The 15,409-nt window shown below is 56.7% G+C and overlaps 5 protein-coding genes across 5 annotated transcripts; 4 read left to right on the forward strand and 1 right to left on the reverse strand.

The window, feature by feature from the left end:
• Positions 1–290: 290 nt before the first annotated feature.
• B0I36DRAFT_383808 (uncharacterized protein) lies at positions 291–1,484 on the forward strand (the record flags this gene model as incomplete). The annotated part of the gene is made up of 2 exons (XM_046160972.1): positions 291–445; positions 547–1,484. 2 exons carry the CDS (start codon positions 291–293, stop codon positions 1,046–1,048), a joined length of 657 nt encoding a protein of 218 aa, XP_046012572.1. The 3' UTR covers positions 1,049–1,484.
• A 1,335-nt stretch (positions 1,485–2,819) lies between these two features.
• Positions 2,820–3,959, forward strand: B0I36DRAFT_242547 (mitochondrial carrier domain-containing protein; the record flags this gene model as incomplete). The annotated part of the gene is made up of 3 exons (XM_046149917.1): positions 2,820–2,903; positions 2,982–3,434; positions 3,489–3,959. 3 exons carry the CDS (start codon positions 2,820–2,822, stop codon positions 3,957–3,959), a joined length of 1,008 nt encoding a protein of 335 aa, XP_046012573.1.
• A 683-nt stretch (positions 3,960–4,642) lies between these two features.
• B0I36DRAFT_322711 (multispanning membrane protein) lies at positions 4,643–7,486 on the reverse strand. Its single transcript, XM_046153886.1, has 3 exons — positions 7,131–7,486; positions 4,997–7,046; positions 4,643–4,922 (listed from the first exon to the last, which is right to left on the reverse strand). Exons 1-3 carry the CDS (start codon positions 7,192–7,194, stop codon positions 4,904–4,906), a joined length of 2,133 nt encoding a protein of 710 aa, XP_046012574.1. The 5' UTR covers positions 7,195–7,486; the 3' UTR covers positions 4,643–4,903.
• Positions 7,487–10,469: 2,983 nt separating this feature from the next.
• B0I36DRAFT_322717 (kinase-like domain-containing protein) lies at positions 10,470–14,020 on the forward strand. The gene is made up of 4 exons (XM_046153887.1): positions 10,470–10,875; positions 11,028–11,314; positions 11,627–12,935; positions 12,997–14,020. Exons 1-4 carry the CDS (start codon positions 10,809–10,811, stop codon positions 13,620–13,622), a joined length of 2,289 nt encoding a protein of 762 aa, XP_046012575.1. The 5' UTR covers positions 10,470–10,808; the 3' UTR covers positions 13,623–14,020.
• Positions 14,021–14,370: 350 nt separating this feature from the next.
• B0I36DRAFT_349066 (chaperonin 10-like protein) lies at positions 14,371–15,294 on the forward strand (the record flags this gene model as incomplete). Its single annotated transcript, XM_046156755.1, has 4 exons — positions 14,371–14,373; positions 14,725–14,952; positions 15,107–15,165; positions 15,270–15,294. The coding sequence occupies 4 exons, from the start codon at positions 14,371–14,373 to the stop codon at positions 15,292–15,294; spliced, it is 315 nt and encodes a 104-aa protein (XP_046012576.1).
• Positions 15,295–15,409: the final 115 nt, after the last annotated feature.

The raw sequence follows: 15,409 nt of genomic DNA on the forward strand, positions 1-15,409 counted from the left end.
TGTTGATGCCTATTACGTAGTGTGGAGGGCAGTCATGCCGGTGGAGAAAAACACCCGTCCATTTCTTGAATTTTGTCGATCCGACCACCGACATCGTCCCATCAACTCTCGAACTGCTCACCTGCAGATGTAGCATCATCGCAACATCACTCGCAACAAATTTGGCGTTGGACTGTTGCGTTAGACCAAAAAACAACAACCGCCGATCACGACGACTCAGCAGGTCGCAATACCACTAACCTCCCTTATCCCGACGCGCCGCAACACACCTCGACTAGGGGCTCGACACCATGGCCGGAAAGAAGGGCGGCGAAAACAGCAAGAAGGCTGCCGGTCAGGCCCGCAAGGCCGAGGCTGCCGCCGGCAAGGCCGCTGCCGAGAACGCCCGCAAGGACGCCGCAGAGGATACTAAGTGGAACAAGGGATCCAAGGACGACTCCAAGAGGTAAGGCTTGATGATCTTGGTTGAGAAACGCCAGGCCTTGACATTTCCGTGTGTATCGGCGATCATCCGCTGATTCCTTTTTCCCTTTCCGCAACCTGTAGGGAAGCCGAAGCCGCCAAGAAGGCCGAGCAGGCGCGCAAGAAGGCCGAGCTGAAAGCACTCGAGGCGGAAGAGGCCAAGAGCCTGCCCGACAAGGCGCCCAAGAAGAACAAGACGGCCGAGAAGAAGACGAACCGGGGCCTCGATCTATCACAATTCGACGACGACAACAAGGGGTCTGCGCTCAACGCCTCGGGCATCGACAACGCCCTGGACGCGCTGTCGATCACGGGCGGCTCGAACGACAAGATCGACCGGCACCCGGAGAGGCGGTTCAAGGCCGCCTATGCGGCTTTCGAGGAGCGGCGGCTGGCGGAGATGGATGCCGACGGCAGCGGTGCGGGCTTACGCCTGAACCAGCGCAAGGATAAGCTGCGTAAGGAATTTGAGAAGAGCCCAGAGAACCCGTTCAACCAGGTCAGCGCCGCGTACAACGCGAGCAAGGGCGAGCTGGCAGAGCTCAAGGACAAGGAGAAGGCCAAGATTGAGGGTCGTTTGCGGTGAAACGGAGGAGGAGGAGGAGGAGGAGGAGGGAGTAGCAGTGCGAGATGAACACAGGCCCGGCGTCCCTCTTTCCGTGTTTGCAAATCTGCATCTTGACAGCCATTTACGGCGTGGACTGGGGGAGATGTGACAATACTGCTGAGCTGGCCGTGATCGGTATCGACTTCCGACTCATGTTGTCGCCATCAGACTTACTCGGCCCGGCGTATAGTATAGGTTGGTTCGATCATCACGGCTACACGAAAGGCTAAACACCGGACGAGATATGAAGAGGTCCCTGGAATTCTTCAGGCCAGGCTAGGAATGATGAGAGAATTGGTCACAGGGTCACAATCCTGGGCAGCAGAATGTGAATACATTTTCTGCAGCTATGCCGCGATAAAACTCATGTGGTCAAGGTACCGAATAGATCTGTTTTTCTTCCGCTAAATAAGACAGTGGTTGGTATTCATGTATCGCTTGTCCATGATATATGCTGGTCGCGTAGATTGAGTGTCCAGGCCACTGTGACCGGCACCATGCCTCGAAATAGTGTCGCACTGCAAGGCCTCAACCATGGAGATCTGAACTGCTGCTGGCAGGACCAATATTTGTCACAGCCATCATCTGCCATCGGTGCAGGAACGCGCCTTGGACACAATGTGATCAGCACTACCGGTCCAGGCGCCTTCCAGGGCTCTGGCCCGCCGCGGCCCAGACGGCGGATGCGGGGCACTAGCTCGGGAGAGCGGAGGACGGGCTCGGCAACACTCGGCTCGGCTGGAGCGGGAAAGGTACGGGATTGGCCGGTCTAGGCTTCCTGGGCATGTGAAGTCAGTGTAGAGCCGGGCCGGTTGTGCGTCGTCGCGAGGTACACATGGGAAGAAGAGAGCGAAAGGAAAAAACAGGTCAGGTGTGCGATATTCGACATCTGTGTCAGCAGCAGCAGGAACACTCGGGTTCCTGGTGTGCAGGCTCTGCCACGACACGTGAGACCGCCGTAACGGTGGAGAGTTGGGGAAGCTGGCAACGGCGGCGAGGGACGGGGACGGGGGTGGGGTTGTTCACTTGGGTCCATCCATGACTTTGAGCACAGAGGCGGGCGTGGCCGCAATGACGTTCCGACGCAGTAATCCATCCATGGCGCTATAGGGACTGTCCTGGAATGCCCTGTAGGCCCTGGAATGCCCGCACCTTGCAAGACCCAGCCGGCTCCAATTCTTTCCCCACGATCCCTCGCTGCGGCTGCTGCTGCCACTCCGGCCGGCCACAAGCCTGTCCACTCCCACGATCCTCTTTGTCATCTCTCCCATACCCATCCACACGCACCAGCACCCACGTGCCGTGAGAAAACGCACTTTACCCGACCACCAACGACCAATCTCGCAAGCCGCTCCCGCGAGCAAACGAGTCTTTACACGTTAGAGAGTGCCCAGACACGGAAACCAAGCCCCGACAGCTTGAGCGCCACACCACACAACCGCCGCCCGCATTGCACGGGACTGGTGGTGTAGGCATGCCATCGGCGTGGTCGAGCCATGCCGCTCCCCTGTCCGCAGACATCCCATCACAGCCGTCCTCCTCGACGACGACGACAACAACAACGACAATAAGACCACCTCCCTCTGCCTCCCTTGCCGACAACGCCACCGCCCTCGTCGGTCACATGGACGGCGTCGTCAGGAAGGCCACCACCGCGGTCGCGGGCGTCACTGGCGGCGACAAGAGCCCCCGCCATGTCGGCACCAACGTCGACGGACCCCCCATAGCCAGCGGCGCAGAGGCCGGGGAAATGGGCAGCCGCAAGAACGTGGACAAGCACAGCCTGGACTACATGATGCGCTCAGGTATCGCGGGCGGTTTGGCAGGATGCGCTGTACGTATTGTGTCTCGGGACCATCGTTGCTTGTGATCATGATTATGGCGGTCTTGCTGACCCTGGTCCTCCTTCCAGGCGAAAACAACAGTCGCTCCGCTCGATCGGGTCAAGATTCTCTTCCAGACCGGCAACCCGCAGTTCGCCAAGTATACGAGCTCGTGGCTCGGCCTGGGCAGAGCACTCGGCGACATCTATTCGCGCGACGGCATATTAGGCCTCTTCCGCGGCCACTCGGCCACTCTGCTCAAGATCTATCCCTACGCGGCCATCAAGTTTGTCGCCTATGAGCAGTACCGCACATTCATAATACGTTCCAAGGACCACGAGACGTGGATTCGCCGTTTCAGCGCTGGAGCGCTGGCCGGCGTCACCTCCGTCTTCTTCACATACCCGCTCGAGGTGATCCGCGTGCGCCTCGCGTTCGAGACGAAACACCGCAGCTCATCCCTCATGGACATTTGCAAAAAGATCTACAACGAGACGCCAATGAACAACAAGCAGGCACAACCAGCGCCAACAAACCCGCTCGTGGCCGTCGCCAACGCCAAGGGTGTTGCAGAAGCCGCCGCCGTCACCGCAAAGGCAGTCACACCACAGACTGGGCTGGTCAACTTCTACCGAGGCTTCTCGACCACGATCCTCGGCATGATCCCGTACGCGGGTATCTCCTTCCTCACACACGATACGGCAGGCGATATCTTCCGACGCCCTGCATTCCGCAAGTACACAACCCTGCCCCAGCCCGCGAACGCGCCCAAGGACAAGCCGGCACCGTTGCAGGCCTGGGCAGAGCTCACGGCGGGCGGTGTCTCTGGGGCCGTCGCCCAGACAATATCGTACCCCCTCGAGGTGATCCGGCGGCGGATGCAGGTCGGTGGCGCCGTCGGTGACGGGCACCGCCTGCGCATCGGCGAGACGGCCAACATGATCTTCCGCGAGCGCGGTTTCGCGGGCTTCTTTGTCGGCCTGTCGATCGGCTATGTCAAAGTCGTCCCGCTTGCGGCTGTCAGCTTCTACACGTACGAGCGGCTCAAGACCTTCTTCGGCATATAAAAGAACAAGAGGCCCAAAGCTTGTTTTTGTCGCTTTGAGAGAGAGAGAGAGAGAAAGAGAGAGACACCACCCACCTGACCCGAATAGAGTTGGGGCGAGGATTTCTTTGGAAGATCGGGAGAAACCCCGGCATCATGACACTTTGCTTCGTTTTCCCCCAGCATCAGACACTGGCGTTTAGAAGAGGCGTTCCATTTACACACACAAACACGCACACACGTACAAGCACACGCACATACGGACAAAGACCCAACTTTTGGCTACTCTTCCTCCCTTGTCTTTTTGTTTTTGGTTCGTTTGTCCGGATATTGGGCCGGGGCTGCCGGACTGACGTGGTGTACGTGCAATGGCTATCTATATACACGGGACTGGAGTGTCTTTGTGGAAGAAATCAAGTATATACATCAACTTATATGTATATATTCACATGCACGCTGCTCGCTCTCTGGGTTCCTTGGATAAAGTGGTCATGATGGTTGATAAGTTGATCACGTGCGAATATATATTACAAAGGACGGACCTTCACTTTTGCAAGTCTACAAGCGCGCACGAGTCTCAGGGAGAAAGAAAAGAGAGAGAGAGAGAGCGTATGCGTGTGCGGGAGCCGATCTCGTCCGTAACATCTGCGGCAAGAATTTTCACGGGGGAGTCGAAAAGTGACGAACAGAGCTGAAGACGAATGAGTGAGTGTTTTACAACTTGTTTCGTGTATGTATGAACTATCCATGGAGTCCTATTTATATGTAATGTTCCCCGGCCCCGCATCTGCCATTGCGGTTTGGAGGGCCCTTGTCCAAAAGATTACATTATATCTAAGCTTTTAGTGTTTTTTTTCTTCTTTCTTCCTTGGGTTCTCTTTTTCAACCCCCCTCGCTTTCCTCTTCTCCTATCACTGTCTGGGATGCGTAGGGCACCAAAAGAGTCCTCCAGTGGTGCAGGTTGCGCTAATCCGCCTTGATCGCACTACAAAGACCAAGCAGGTTAAACGATCAGATCCCAAATGTTGATATAGAATACGCATGGTTCCGGCGACTTACCCGTATATCCTCCGGACAAAGGCATATGCCGTCAGAAAGCCGATGGTGCCGGTCAAGAGGCCATACATGCAGCAGGCCATGAAGCTGTATGCGAAGAAAAGGAGCGAGCTGAGGAAGCCGGTGATGTGCAGCTTCACAAAATAGTACCAGACGCAGTACAGGAATATCCAGATGGCGCTGCCGCCTCCGACAGCGAATGACTGCCACCACCAGTGATAGTTCTCAGAGCAGAGCTGCACGTAGACGGTAACAATCGTGACCTCGGCGATGGTGAATATGAGGATGATCGAGACAACCGAGAGAAAGCCAAATACATAGTAGTATCCGCTCTTGTCCTGCCACATAGACTGGAAGACGAAGAGTAGTTCGATGAAGATGACAGCAAAGGGAATAAGGCCGGCAAGAAGGATAGACTGCAGGCTCTGTAGATACCACGCCTGTGGGGGAACCTGTCGGGGAATGCTGGTCGTCTTGGTCGGGTGCTCCCAAGCGCCTGTCCTGACGAAGCCATACCAGGAACCCACGTAGACGAGCGGAACCTGGATGCACAGCCATAGAAATACAATGCCGACTAGAGTGCCGAATGGGATTGCCGTGCTGGAGGCTTGTGCCCATACAAACAGATTAAGGATGAAGACGAGTCCAAAGAAGAGACCTGGAAACAACAAGGCGGTGACCAGCGCGTTCTTGACATGGTTCGTGCCGTCAAAGGTCTTGTAGACTTTGGCCGAAAAGTAGCCCGAAAAGGCACCAGCAAATACAAACAAGCCAAAGCCGGCACTGATGAAGCCACCACGGAAGCTTGGGTTCAACACGCCGATAGCGCTGAGCAGGATGAGACCGACAGCCATGAACAAGAGCTGCATGCCGGAGCCAACAAGTGGGGCAAGCAAGTAGCCATACTGGGGCTTGCGGAAGACATCTGCGTGAAGAAGTTTCCAGCCCGTGACATCCTCGAGAGCCTCGTCTTCAGAAGAGATGTCGTCGATCGCATCAGCGTCGGTTGCAGGCTCGAGTAGCCCAAGCCCCTGCTTCTCTACCCTCGGGGTTTGAGCACCGGACTTGGCCTTGCGCTTGATCTTGAGCTTCCCATCCTCCATAGTTCCCTCCTTGAAATTCTTGATGTCGGTTCTGATAGTCTTGGCCAAGATCATCATTGTGATTCCGGTCAAAAGACCACAGATGATCAAGGAGTTCACAATGGCCAGCCAGTGGATCTTGGACCCCTCCTCCTGGTTCACAAAGTAGAGGTCCCAACGGCGGTTCCACTCGATTGTATCATCCTCGCGGAAGTAGACCGAGTACGTGTACGGGACGTCGATGGTATCATTGTCGTCACCCTCCTCGATGCTCGGGTAATAGGACGAGTCCGGATATTGCTGGTGGAGGTCAGTCGTCTTGTTCGGTGCAATGTAAAGTTCAAATTTGTCCTCTACATCCTTCAAGTCGAGCGGACAATTGTCTTTTCCTCGAGGCGTGCTCGCGCCGACGCTCTTGGTATAGACCTCGAAGCCGACAACAACTTTGCCGCCATTGTCGCCCGCCCTGCCTGGCGCGGATCGATACCGAATAACGATGGTGTGGTGGTTGTTCAGATAGTAGCGGGGCTTGCCAGTGGCAGAGGAGTAGTCCGTGAAGCCAAGCTTGAAGCCGGCTGCGTAGTACTTGCGAGACTTGTCGACCGTCACGAAGCTGGTCGCTCCAGGGAGGTTGTCCACAATCCATTCTACCACGTATCCATCCTTGACCAGTTCTTTTGCCCGCTTGAGATCTCGCCTCGTGACTTGCTGAGTGCAGAGGTAGCTGCATTCGTTGTCGTGCCCGAGGGCGAGGTCGATGTCAGAGGTGGTGATTCGGTCGCCGCGGAGGACTTCGCCGAGGTTCAATGGGATGCTTTGGCCGCTAAGGATGGAGCCGACACTCCTGCCGGTAGGCGGGCAGACAAATGGCAGGTCGTAGTATGCATACTGCAGTTGTGTATTGTCGGAATAGACCTTGTTGACCATCAGGGGGATGTGCTCGCCCTCATGGTAGCTCTTGACGGACCAGCCTGTTGAGATTCCCGGCGATCACCAGTCAGCGACGAGGTTCCAGGCGCGAGGCTCCACGATGCGTCGAGGGTTGGTATCCTTACCGGGAATATAGAAGGCTTCGGCCTGCGAAAGGAGAAGAGAAGATAGCAGCCACTTGAAGGCCATTGTGAAGGGGGGGCGTCGCAGTCGTGAAGCCGCTAGCGCGTATCGTGAGTATGCATGAGGCTAGGTAGTGGATTGAAGACGGCAAAGAAGTGCCGTGAAACCAATCGAGGCGGCAATGACGAAAGGCACCGCGCGGGCAAGGGAGGGTGCGGATGGGCCAAGGTCGAGCTGTGAAGGGAATGAGCCAAATGGCTGGTGAGGTCGCGGCAGAAGCGGAAGCGGAAGCAGAGGCGAACAGAAGATCGGGGTGGAAAGGACAGCGGCGCTGCTCCGTGCTGGTGAGGGATGGACGACGATTGAAGCAGTTGCGCGAGGATTCCACTCGCGAGGCGACGGGGAGTCGAAAGGGGGGTGCCGCGCGCGAAGTCAGTGGCTTGATTGATGCAGGGGGGCTCTCCAGAATACGGGGTCGCTGAGAATAGCTCAGACCCGAACTATTTACTGTTAGGGATGCCCGGGGTCCAAACAGGGCAAGCAAGTCTCTCGGCCGGCTACAAGTCTTTGTCGACCCGAGTGAGCACTTACCGCTTTGAGCATCAATGCCTTTTACAAAGTCAGCTCACGCACCGAGAACGGAAGCACAACCACGTACAAGGCAGACAATGGCGACAGAGAAGCAGCATCGATAAGCTGACAACGGCTGTGAGCTGGCTCCTGGGGGGCTGCGATGATGCACCGCCTTGGCGATGGTTGTGTCCCGGGACGGCAGCGGCACGGCAGGGCAGGCGACGCGCGTTGTGGCCTCGCCCACGGCTAGCGTGGCGGGGCGACATCGGCGGTGCAGGGGTAACCACTGCGGGTACAGGTGGGCACACGCTTAATTCTCCCAAGTTTATTTCGAGATCTCCACAGCTCGAGGTTGCTTGGTCAAGCAGTTGATTAAGTACCTGGAGCGACAATAGGATGCGGTGCCTGGGCCGTTCCTGGCCGTGCACATTCCCAAGAATCCATGCAATAAGCTTTATTTACAGCACGTCACGGTGCAGGGAAGATTTCACCAACCAGAACACATGCTAAGGCGTCCATTCGCGTGAGCGGGTAGGCATGGCACTCTCAAAGCCTCCCTGCATGCCAGCGCGTCCTACGTCTAGTTGAGTGAGCACTGATGAAGTGATGCTGCGTGGGGCTGACAGTATCAGCATGATGGCGTCTTGGGCTCTAAGCCTTCCATGTAGCCAATGCATGATCGCGCTGCTTTCGTGAACACAGCCTGGCTGGATAGGATATCACTGTCCCGGCCACAGTAAGTCTTGTCGCAGCCCCGCCTCGCCAGCAAATCCTCCCGCCTCTTGCAAACCACAGAGTTTCGCGACGCTAAAGAATAACGCCCCTATTTGTGTGCCTAGGCGGAGTCGCAGGTTTTCGGGTGTTGTGGAAGCTCTCGGACGGGCGGACTACTTGGTCTTTTCCATTGTCTCGGACTTTCCTTCGCTTTTTTCTTTTCATCTGCAGAGCTTCAGGTAAATGTTATAGGACCGAAAGTCAGACCAGAAATCACATGCCGATGATGTAAGCTCTCATACATCATCATCGCCTCGAAGATAACGGCACTCCGGAACTGCTTGTAGGTGAATGAAGATCTGCTATCTGCAAAAGGCTGCATCACATGGCTCGGTCCTCGGGATGTTCACAGGAACGCCCAGGTGAGTATCCACGTGGTCAGGGGACGGCCTGATTCTCAGCATCACATTGCGCGCCAGGTCCTGGAGCCAGATTGGGCAGGAACTTCTGCCGCATAGGTCGCAGGTGGGAAGTCGGGGGGGGGCCAAGCATGAGGTTGGCTAGGGGCTACGTCCGTGCAGTATGTCTCCGACTTCTAATGCCAGTCAGAGCCCAACTGCCCGGGCCTCGTTGGGCGAGTTGGGCTCGGTATGGAAATTCCTTCTGCTCCAGCACAACCCTGGAATTTGCCTTCTGGAAAACTTCTATGGCAAAGATTTTCATCGTGAAAGGGGTGGCTGCCGAGTGAGCTAAGCTTCTAGGGGGGTGTGCTGGGCTTCCAGATGCGAAAGTAAAGTTCTGCCAAAGCGGGAACCCAGGCCGAGTCATCAGGCATAGGTAAGTAGGCTGCTTGAAGCGGGAAGAGTGCTCCACCCTGCCGGCCGGCCAACTGCTTTGAGTGCCGAGAGAGCTTGCTCGAGAACTGTCAAGGAGCACCTTGCATGCCATGCCCTGGCTGCATACATCCCTGAATCGCTATCTCGCCAGATGGCCAATAGCCGCTCGGGGTGACTGTGCTGCATGGTCGAGCTCGAGTGATGCGGCTAAAATCAAGCACATGGGTCGGCAGGTTTTGATTCATTCGCACAGGCGGGTCGCTGGCCAATGCTACGATGTTGATAACAGTCCATGGCGGGCTGTCTCGTCTGCCGTGATGATGCCCAGCAAGTGCTCGAGGCGGGACAAGACTGCGCTGGGCAAAATCTTGTCGCGATGGGCTTGTTTGAGCAACGTGTATGTATATGCCCGCCGGCGCTGATGCGGCGCCCTCCTCTTCGACTCCGAGGCCCCGCCCAGTTTGGCAATTCCGAACGCCGATGATCTCTAATATGCCTCTGCCTTTGCGACGGAGCCGCTGCCGTGCAGGGTCCATCTGAAGATCGACAGAAGCGCAACCTTGTGGCGCGCCCGGGACGGAAGATCCTGTGTGACCCCCACCAACGACGACGACGACGACAGAAGAAGGTAATTACAGAGACTGAAAGCACGATGGCAGTGCCGTTCGTGATACGCGGCAGGGCACATAAATAGGATGGATAGTGGGCCGGGCCAGGCCTGGGACGCTTCGAAGTGAGCCGGGTGGGTTCTTGGCTGCGACAGGGCACGGGGCGGGTTCGCAGGCATGGCCTGCCGAGTCAAGTTGATTCCGGCGGCGGGTACCGGGGAGCCGAGACGGGCTGTGACGGAGGGTGAGGCAAGCAAGACACATTGGGGCCCGAGTCGTGTCGTGGTGGTGGACGCACACGCCATGACCACGAGGCGGCGCCGCCGCGCGCCGTCGATTTGGAGGGCCGAGGACGATGCAATGGAAACGCTTGCAGGCTTCCACGCGCGGCGGCGGCGGCGGCGGGGCTGCTCGAGCGGGCAAGGCAAGGGCGTGGAAAGTGGGAAAGACCAGTCAAAGGCGGGTCCGTCGCACGGCCGCTCATGTCTGGAAGCAAAGTAAGTGTCTGGCTGGCCGGGTCCTGCCCGTCTAGCTTGCCCGCCCGCGGTGCTTGCTGCTGGCCAGGATGAAAGAGCGTCCTGCTCACGCTCTGCTCTCCCAAGGCCGGCGCCCGGAGCCCGTCGTCATCATCATTTTTTGCTCTTGTCCAATTCTTCCTCCCCGTCGTCCGCACCACCTCCAGCCACAACTCGCTGCAATCCATCTGCCAAGCTCTGCGGGGGACGAGACATCACGTCGCCGTTAGAGATTCGCCGTCGTCCACGCCCCTACTGCACCTTCACTCTCTCGGGTGCCGTCTCCAACTGCACGGGCTCACCAGCAGCAGCACGCACGCACGCCGTGCGAGCCCCTCACCACCCGCGTCATCCGGCTTCCGGCTAGGGCGACCACAGCTTCACAGCAATATCGCCAGCAAACACAACCCGCGACAACGGCCTTGCCAATCGCCATGGATTCCAGCACTGCTTCTGCCGCGGCACAGGCAGCTGGCCATGATCAGCAGTCCGGTCATGTTGGTATGCGCGCAACCAAGACCCCTCACGTCCGCTCCCGCTATCTACCAGGCCATTGCGTTCACACGAACCAACCAGGCACAGCACTGTGATTGCTTTTTTCTTTGTGTCGCCTCTGTCAGTGCTAATGCCAAACTCTCTTCGCCGTCGCACAGACTTGCCAAAGGGAGACACCGAAGCACCGACTTCGTCTAAGGCCGCTCTCGATTCAACAGCGCCTGCGGTGCGTTTTGCTTCAAAGGTCCAGGAAATCGATGCGCCTGTCCCGGCTGGAACCCCAAGTGTGCAAATCGACGAACCACTCTCACCTGGGATCGCCGAAAACTCAGAGGCCACTCCAGAGCAAATCCAGGCACTTACTCAGTCACTACGAAGCTCCAAACTTCAGGAACAACGACTGAAGAGCTTCTCGTTTGATCCTGTCTCACTACCAGTCTCAAGAGTAAGCGACTTCTCCAGTGGCACTTCGGCCCTTCCTGCATAATTGTTGTCACATTGCTTTTTTCGACGCTTTTGGCATGACACCAATACAACTCATCGGGCATACTCAACTATATGAGTAACTGACCTGAGTGTGGATCGATCTGGCTGCCACTATCGAGAGGGTTCCGCTGCCCTCTCCGATATTTCGCTTGGACCGAGCTACGGCATGAAATGCTGCTGTCGCGCATGCCAATGGATCGGTTCACCGTACACTTTCGTCATTTGCGTAATACTATTCGTCAGGCCTTTTGCTAATGTGCACTCTGCTCAGTATCCTTCTAATGAAACGTCACCATCCGCAACCCCACAGATCAGCAATAGCCCCATGGGCCAGCCTTCACCAGGCCTCTCTAGCCGAGGGCACGAACTGGTTTCTCCTCCTTTGACTCCAGCCGGCACACTACCGACCGACTCGCTACAGAAGGCTAGGAAGCTCAGTGGTGAGACATCTTTCGACTCGCAGGCTATCACGCCTCAAGCTTCTGGACAAGGAACAGGCACTTCCTCTCCTCGCCCCAGCGCGCAAACTCAGCAATCCTCGGAATCTATTTCTCAGCGCACTACGGCCGCCGACGACAGGGACACTAGCTCTCATGGCAAGCATCGCCACGGGATGTTCAGCATTGGGCCTGGTGGCCAGTCTGTACCAACGTCACGCGAGTCGAGCCCGACGAGAAATGCTGCCTCTCAATACTACTCCCGCCCGTTCACGCCGCATAATGACGAGAACGACCCATATGCAGCGAGCAAGCGGCCGCCTCAAAGTCGCAACTCGGCACACATCGATTCCAGATTCGTCTTTTCCAGGAAGAAGAAGACCGGATCCCCGTCCAGCTCGACAATCAGTCTACCCAGGTCAGATCGTGGCAGTGAAAAGCGATTGTCGCAACTCACCCTTGGGTCCAGCGATGGCTTGGGTCATGGGCACCATGGAGGGTCCATGGCCGACCTCAAGCGGTTTTTCAAGGTCGGCGGACACGCCAAAGCTAAGAAGTCCGCGTCGCCAGCTCCATCCAAAGCAGGAGGCCTCTCTCCTGCCTCGACGAAGGGGTCCACATCTGTCCCGTTCGGCGACCACGACCTGACTTCGAAATACGGCAAGATCGGTCGCGTCCTTGGTTCCGGTGCTGGCGGTTCTGTCAAGCTGATGAAGAGGAATGAAGATAACACCGTTTTCGCGGTAAAGGAGTTCCGCCCTCGGCATTCCTACGAGACGGAGAAGGAGTATGTCAAGAAATTGACCGCCGAGTTCTGTGTTGGCTCCGCCTTGCACCACGGCAACATCATCGAGACATTGGACATCATTTCCGAAAAGGGCAAATGGTACGAGGTCATGGAGTACGCTCCATTTGACCTGTTTGCCATTGTCATGACCGGGAAGATGTCCAAGGCGGAAGTGACCTGCTGCTTCTTACAGATCCTCAGTGGTGTGACTTATCTTCACAGCTCTGGCCTCGCCCATCGCGACCTCAAGCTCGACAACGTCGTCGTCAGCGCATCTGGAATCATGAAGATTATCGATTTTGGCAGCGCACATGTTTTCCGTTATCCCTTTGAGAGTGAGCTGGTTCTTGCTTCTGGTGAGTCATAAACCCCAACATGTTTCTTCCAGTTTTGTCCGGCTGCTAATACAATCCTCAGGCATCGTTGGTTCGGATCCCTATCTTGCCCCTGAGGTATACGACGAGAAGAAATACGATCCCCAGGCGGTAGATATCTGGTCGCTCGCCATCATTTTCTGCTGCATGTCGCTGCGCCGCTTCCCTTGGAAAGTCCCTCGGCTGTCTGACAACTCTTACAAACTCTTTGCCGCAGAGCCAACTCCTGGCCATGATCCCACCAAACTTATATTGCCTTCAAAGCCCGCTATGGAAGGGCCGCAGACGCCGAACGCGTCAGCAAACACGCAGAAGGACTATTTCGGCGAACCCGACGGCAAGAACGGAAAGACTTCCCACAAAGCCGACTCGAGTGCTCCTAGCACCACCACGACAGTGTCCACGGGTGGGGCTACCGAGGGCGCGAACCCGGAAAAGAAAGAGGTCATTCGTGGACCATGGCGCCTGTTGCGACTTCTGCCTAGGGAGAGCAGACACATCATCGGCCGCATGCTCACAGTTGATCCTAAGAAGAGGGCAAAGATGGAGGAGATCCTGGACGAGCCGTGGGTCTCTAATACAGTCATTTGCCGCCAAGAAAACGGCCTTGTGATATCTGCGGATGATCACACACATGTCCTCGAGCCGCCAGCGCCCGTGGCTAAGTAGGGCCGAGGGCCAGGGGTCAAGAGGCGAATGCGGTCGACATTTTTAGGAGGAGGCCTGAAGTTGCACGATAGAAAGGTGCTCTTATGATTACTGGCGTAACGAACAGGGTAGAGGCACGGGTCTAGAAGTATCTTATTGTCTAATTCACACTGAGCCCACCATTTTGGTGGCTCAAATGCGTTAAGAAAGCCATAGTTAGGGTTAGAGGTTTGGCGGCGGCTCTGCTGTCTATTGTCATTGGAAAATTTCTACTTGTAATTCGTACTTGCATGTCTTATGATTATCTGACAGTGCCATTCGGGACTTGCCATGGGAACACAGTAATCCGGGATGCCTAGGAAGAAATACAGAATTCGAAGAGCGCCGAAGTAACTAGAAGGCCGCGAGCAGCTCTCGACAATAAAGAAGTCGTGTTCCACATTGAATGCCATCTTACTGGCAAGCGGGGATGTCCAGCCACGAGTGGTGGATGTTGGCTGCTGGCCAATCAGACGCTCGGAGGAGGGCCGCTGACGGGGGTCCCCAGGCATGTGCGGGCACGTTGCTGTTCTGCCGCCCCGGCCTGGCCTTCCAGAGCTTTCCAAGCCCGAAGCAACCTCGATGCCGACTGGACGACGATAGCTTCACCTCCCAGAAAAAACTTCCCCCCAACGCAACCGCAGTAAACAACAACATCACCCTCAACCGGTCTCCTTCCCAACGCTTCATCCACTTTCGACTTCCGCTAGCCACAAATACAACCATCACAATGGTAAGCGTCTCCTCTCTGCCATTCTCATCGTCGCGCACCCATTAGCCCAGATCGAGACCCTCTACGACCACTCTGCGTTGCGCAAAGAACGCATGCCACACCCGTCGCCTCCACGACCCGTCATGGGCAGCTGCGTATCACGAACTTCGCTCTGCCGCTCGTCGTGGCGCCGCTCTCTGCGTGATCGACAAGACAAAACACCACCTCACCCGCGCTGAATCAGCCGATTGATCCGTCCTCCGCCACACCGACACATACACACACACATGACTCTCTCACTTCATGGTTCTCAGTGCATGAATCAAGCCCGGCGTACACCAGACTGACATTCGTGCCCCCCCCCCCGTCTAGGCCACCGCTATCCGCTCCATCAAGTCCCTGGTCCCGCTGCTCGACCGCGTGCTGGTCCAGCGCGTCAAGGCTGAGACCAAGACCGCCAGCGGCATCTTCCTGCCCGAGTCGAGCGTCAAGGAGCTCAACGAGGCCAAGGTCCTGGCCGTCGGCCCCGGCGCCCTTGCCCGCGACGGCAACCGGGTGCCCATGGGCTGTGCGGCCGGCGACCGTGTCCTGATTCCTCAGGTATGGAACATTTCATTTTCTTTGCTCTCTGTGCTTTGCTATCCTGCGCCCCCCCCCCCGGGATCCGCGGAAGCGAGCTCGCTGGGGGTGAAGCAGGCGAAGTACACTGTGGGTTTCTGTGAATCATTCGTGCTGATCAATGGTGCTGCGTTAGTTCGGTGGTTCCCCCGTCAAGGTCGGTGAGGACGAGTACACGCTCTTCCGCGACAGCGAGTAAGTTTTGTTCCCCCCTCTTGGCCCGGTGATTAGATCGACTGGCAAGTTTTTGGCAAAGAAATGGGGGTCCAGTTCTAACCATTGCCGTCCTTCTCGCACAGGATCCTCGCCAAGATCAACGAGTAAAATCCAGCTCCCCAGCCTTGGGAGATACTCGACCCGCATGCCAGACAAGAACCACACAAAATGATGACAGACCATGACACGACACACACATATGAAAGAGCGGGGCACATGAGCA

This window comes from Microdochium trichocladiopsis (assembly GCF_020744255.1).
Source record: "Microdochium trichocladiopsis strain MPI-CAGE-CH-0230 chromosome Unknown B0I36scaffold_5, whole genome shotgun sequence".
In the NCBI taxonomy this organism is placed as follows: Eukaryota; Fungi; Ascomycota; class Sordariomycetes; order Xylariales; family Microdochiaceae; genus Microdochium; species Microdochium trichocladiopsis.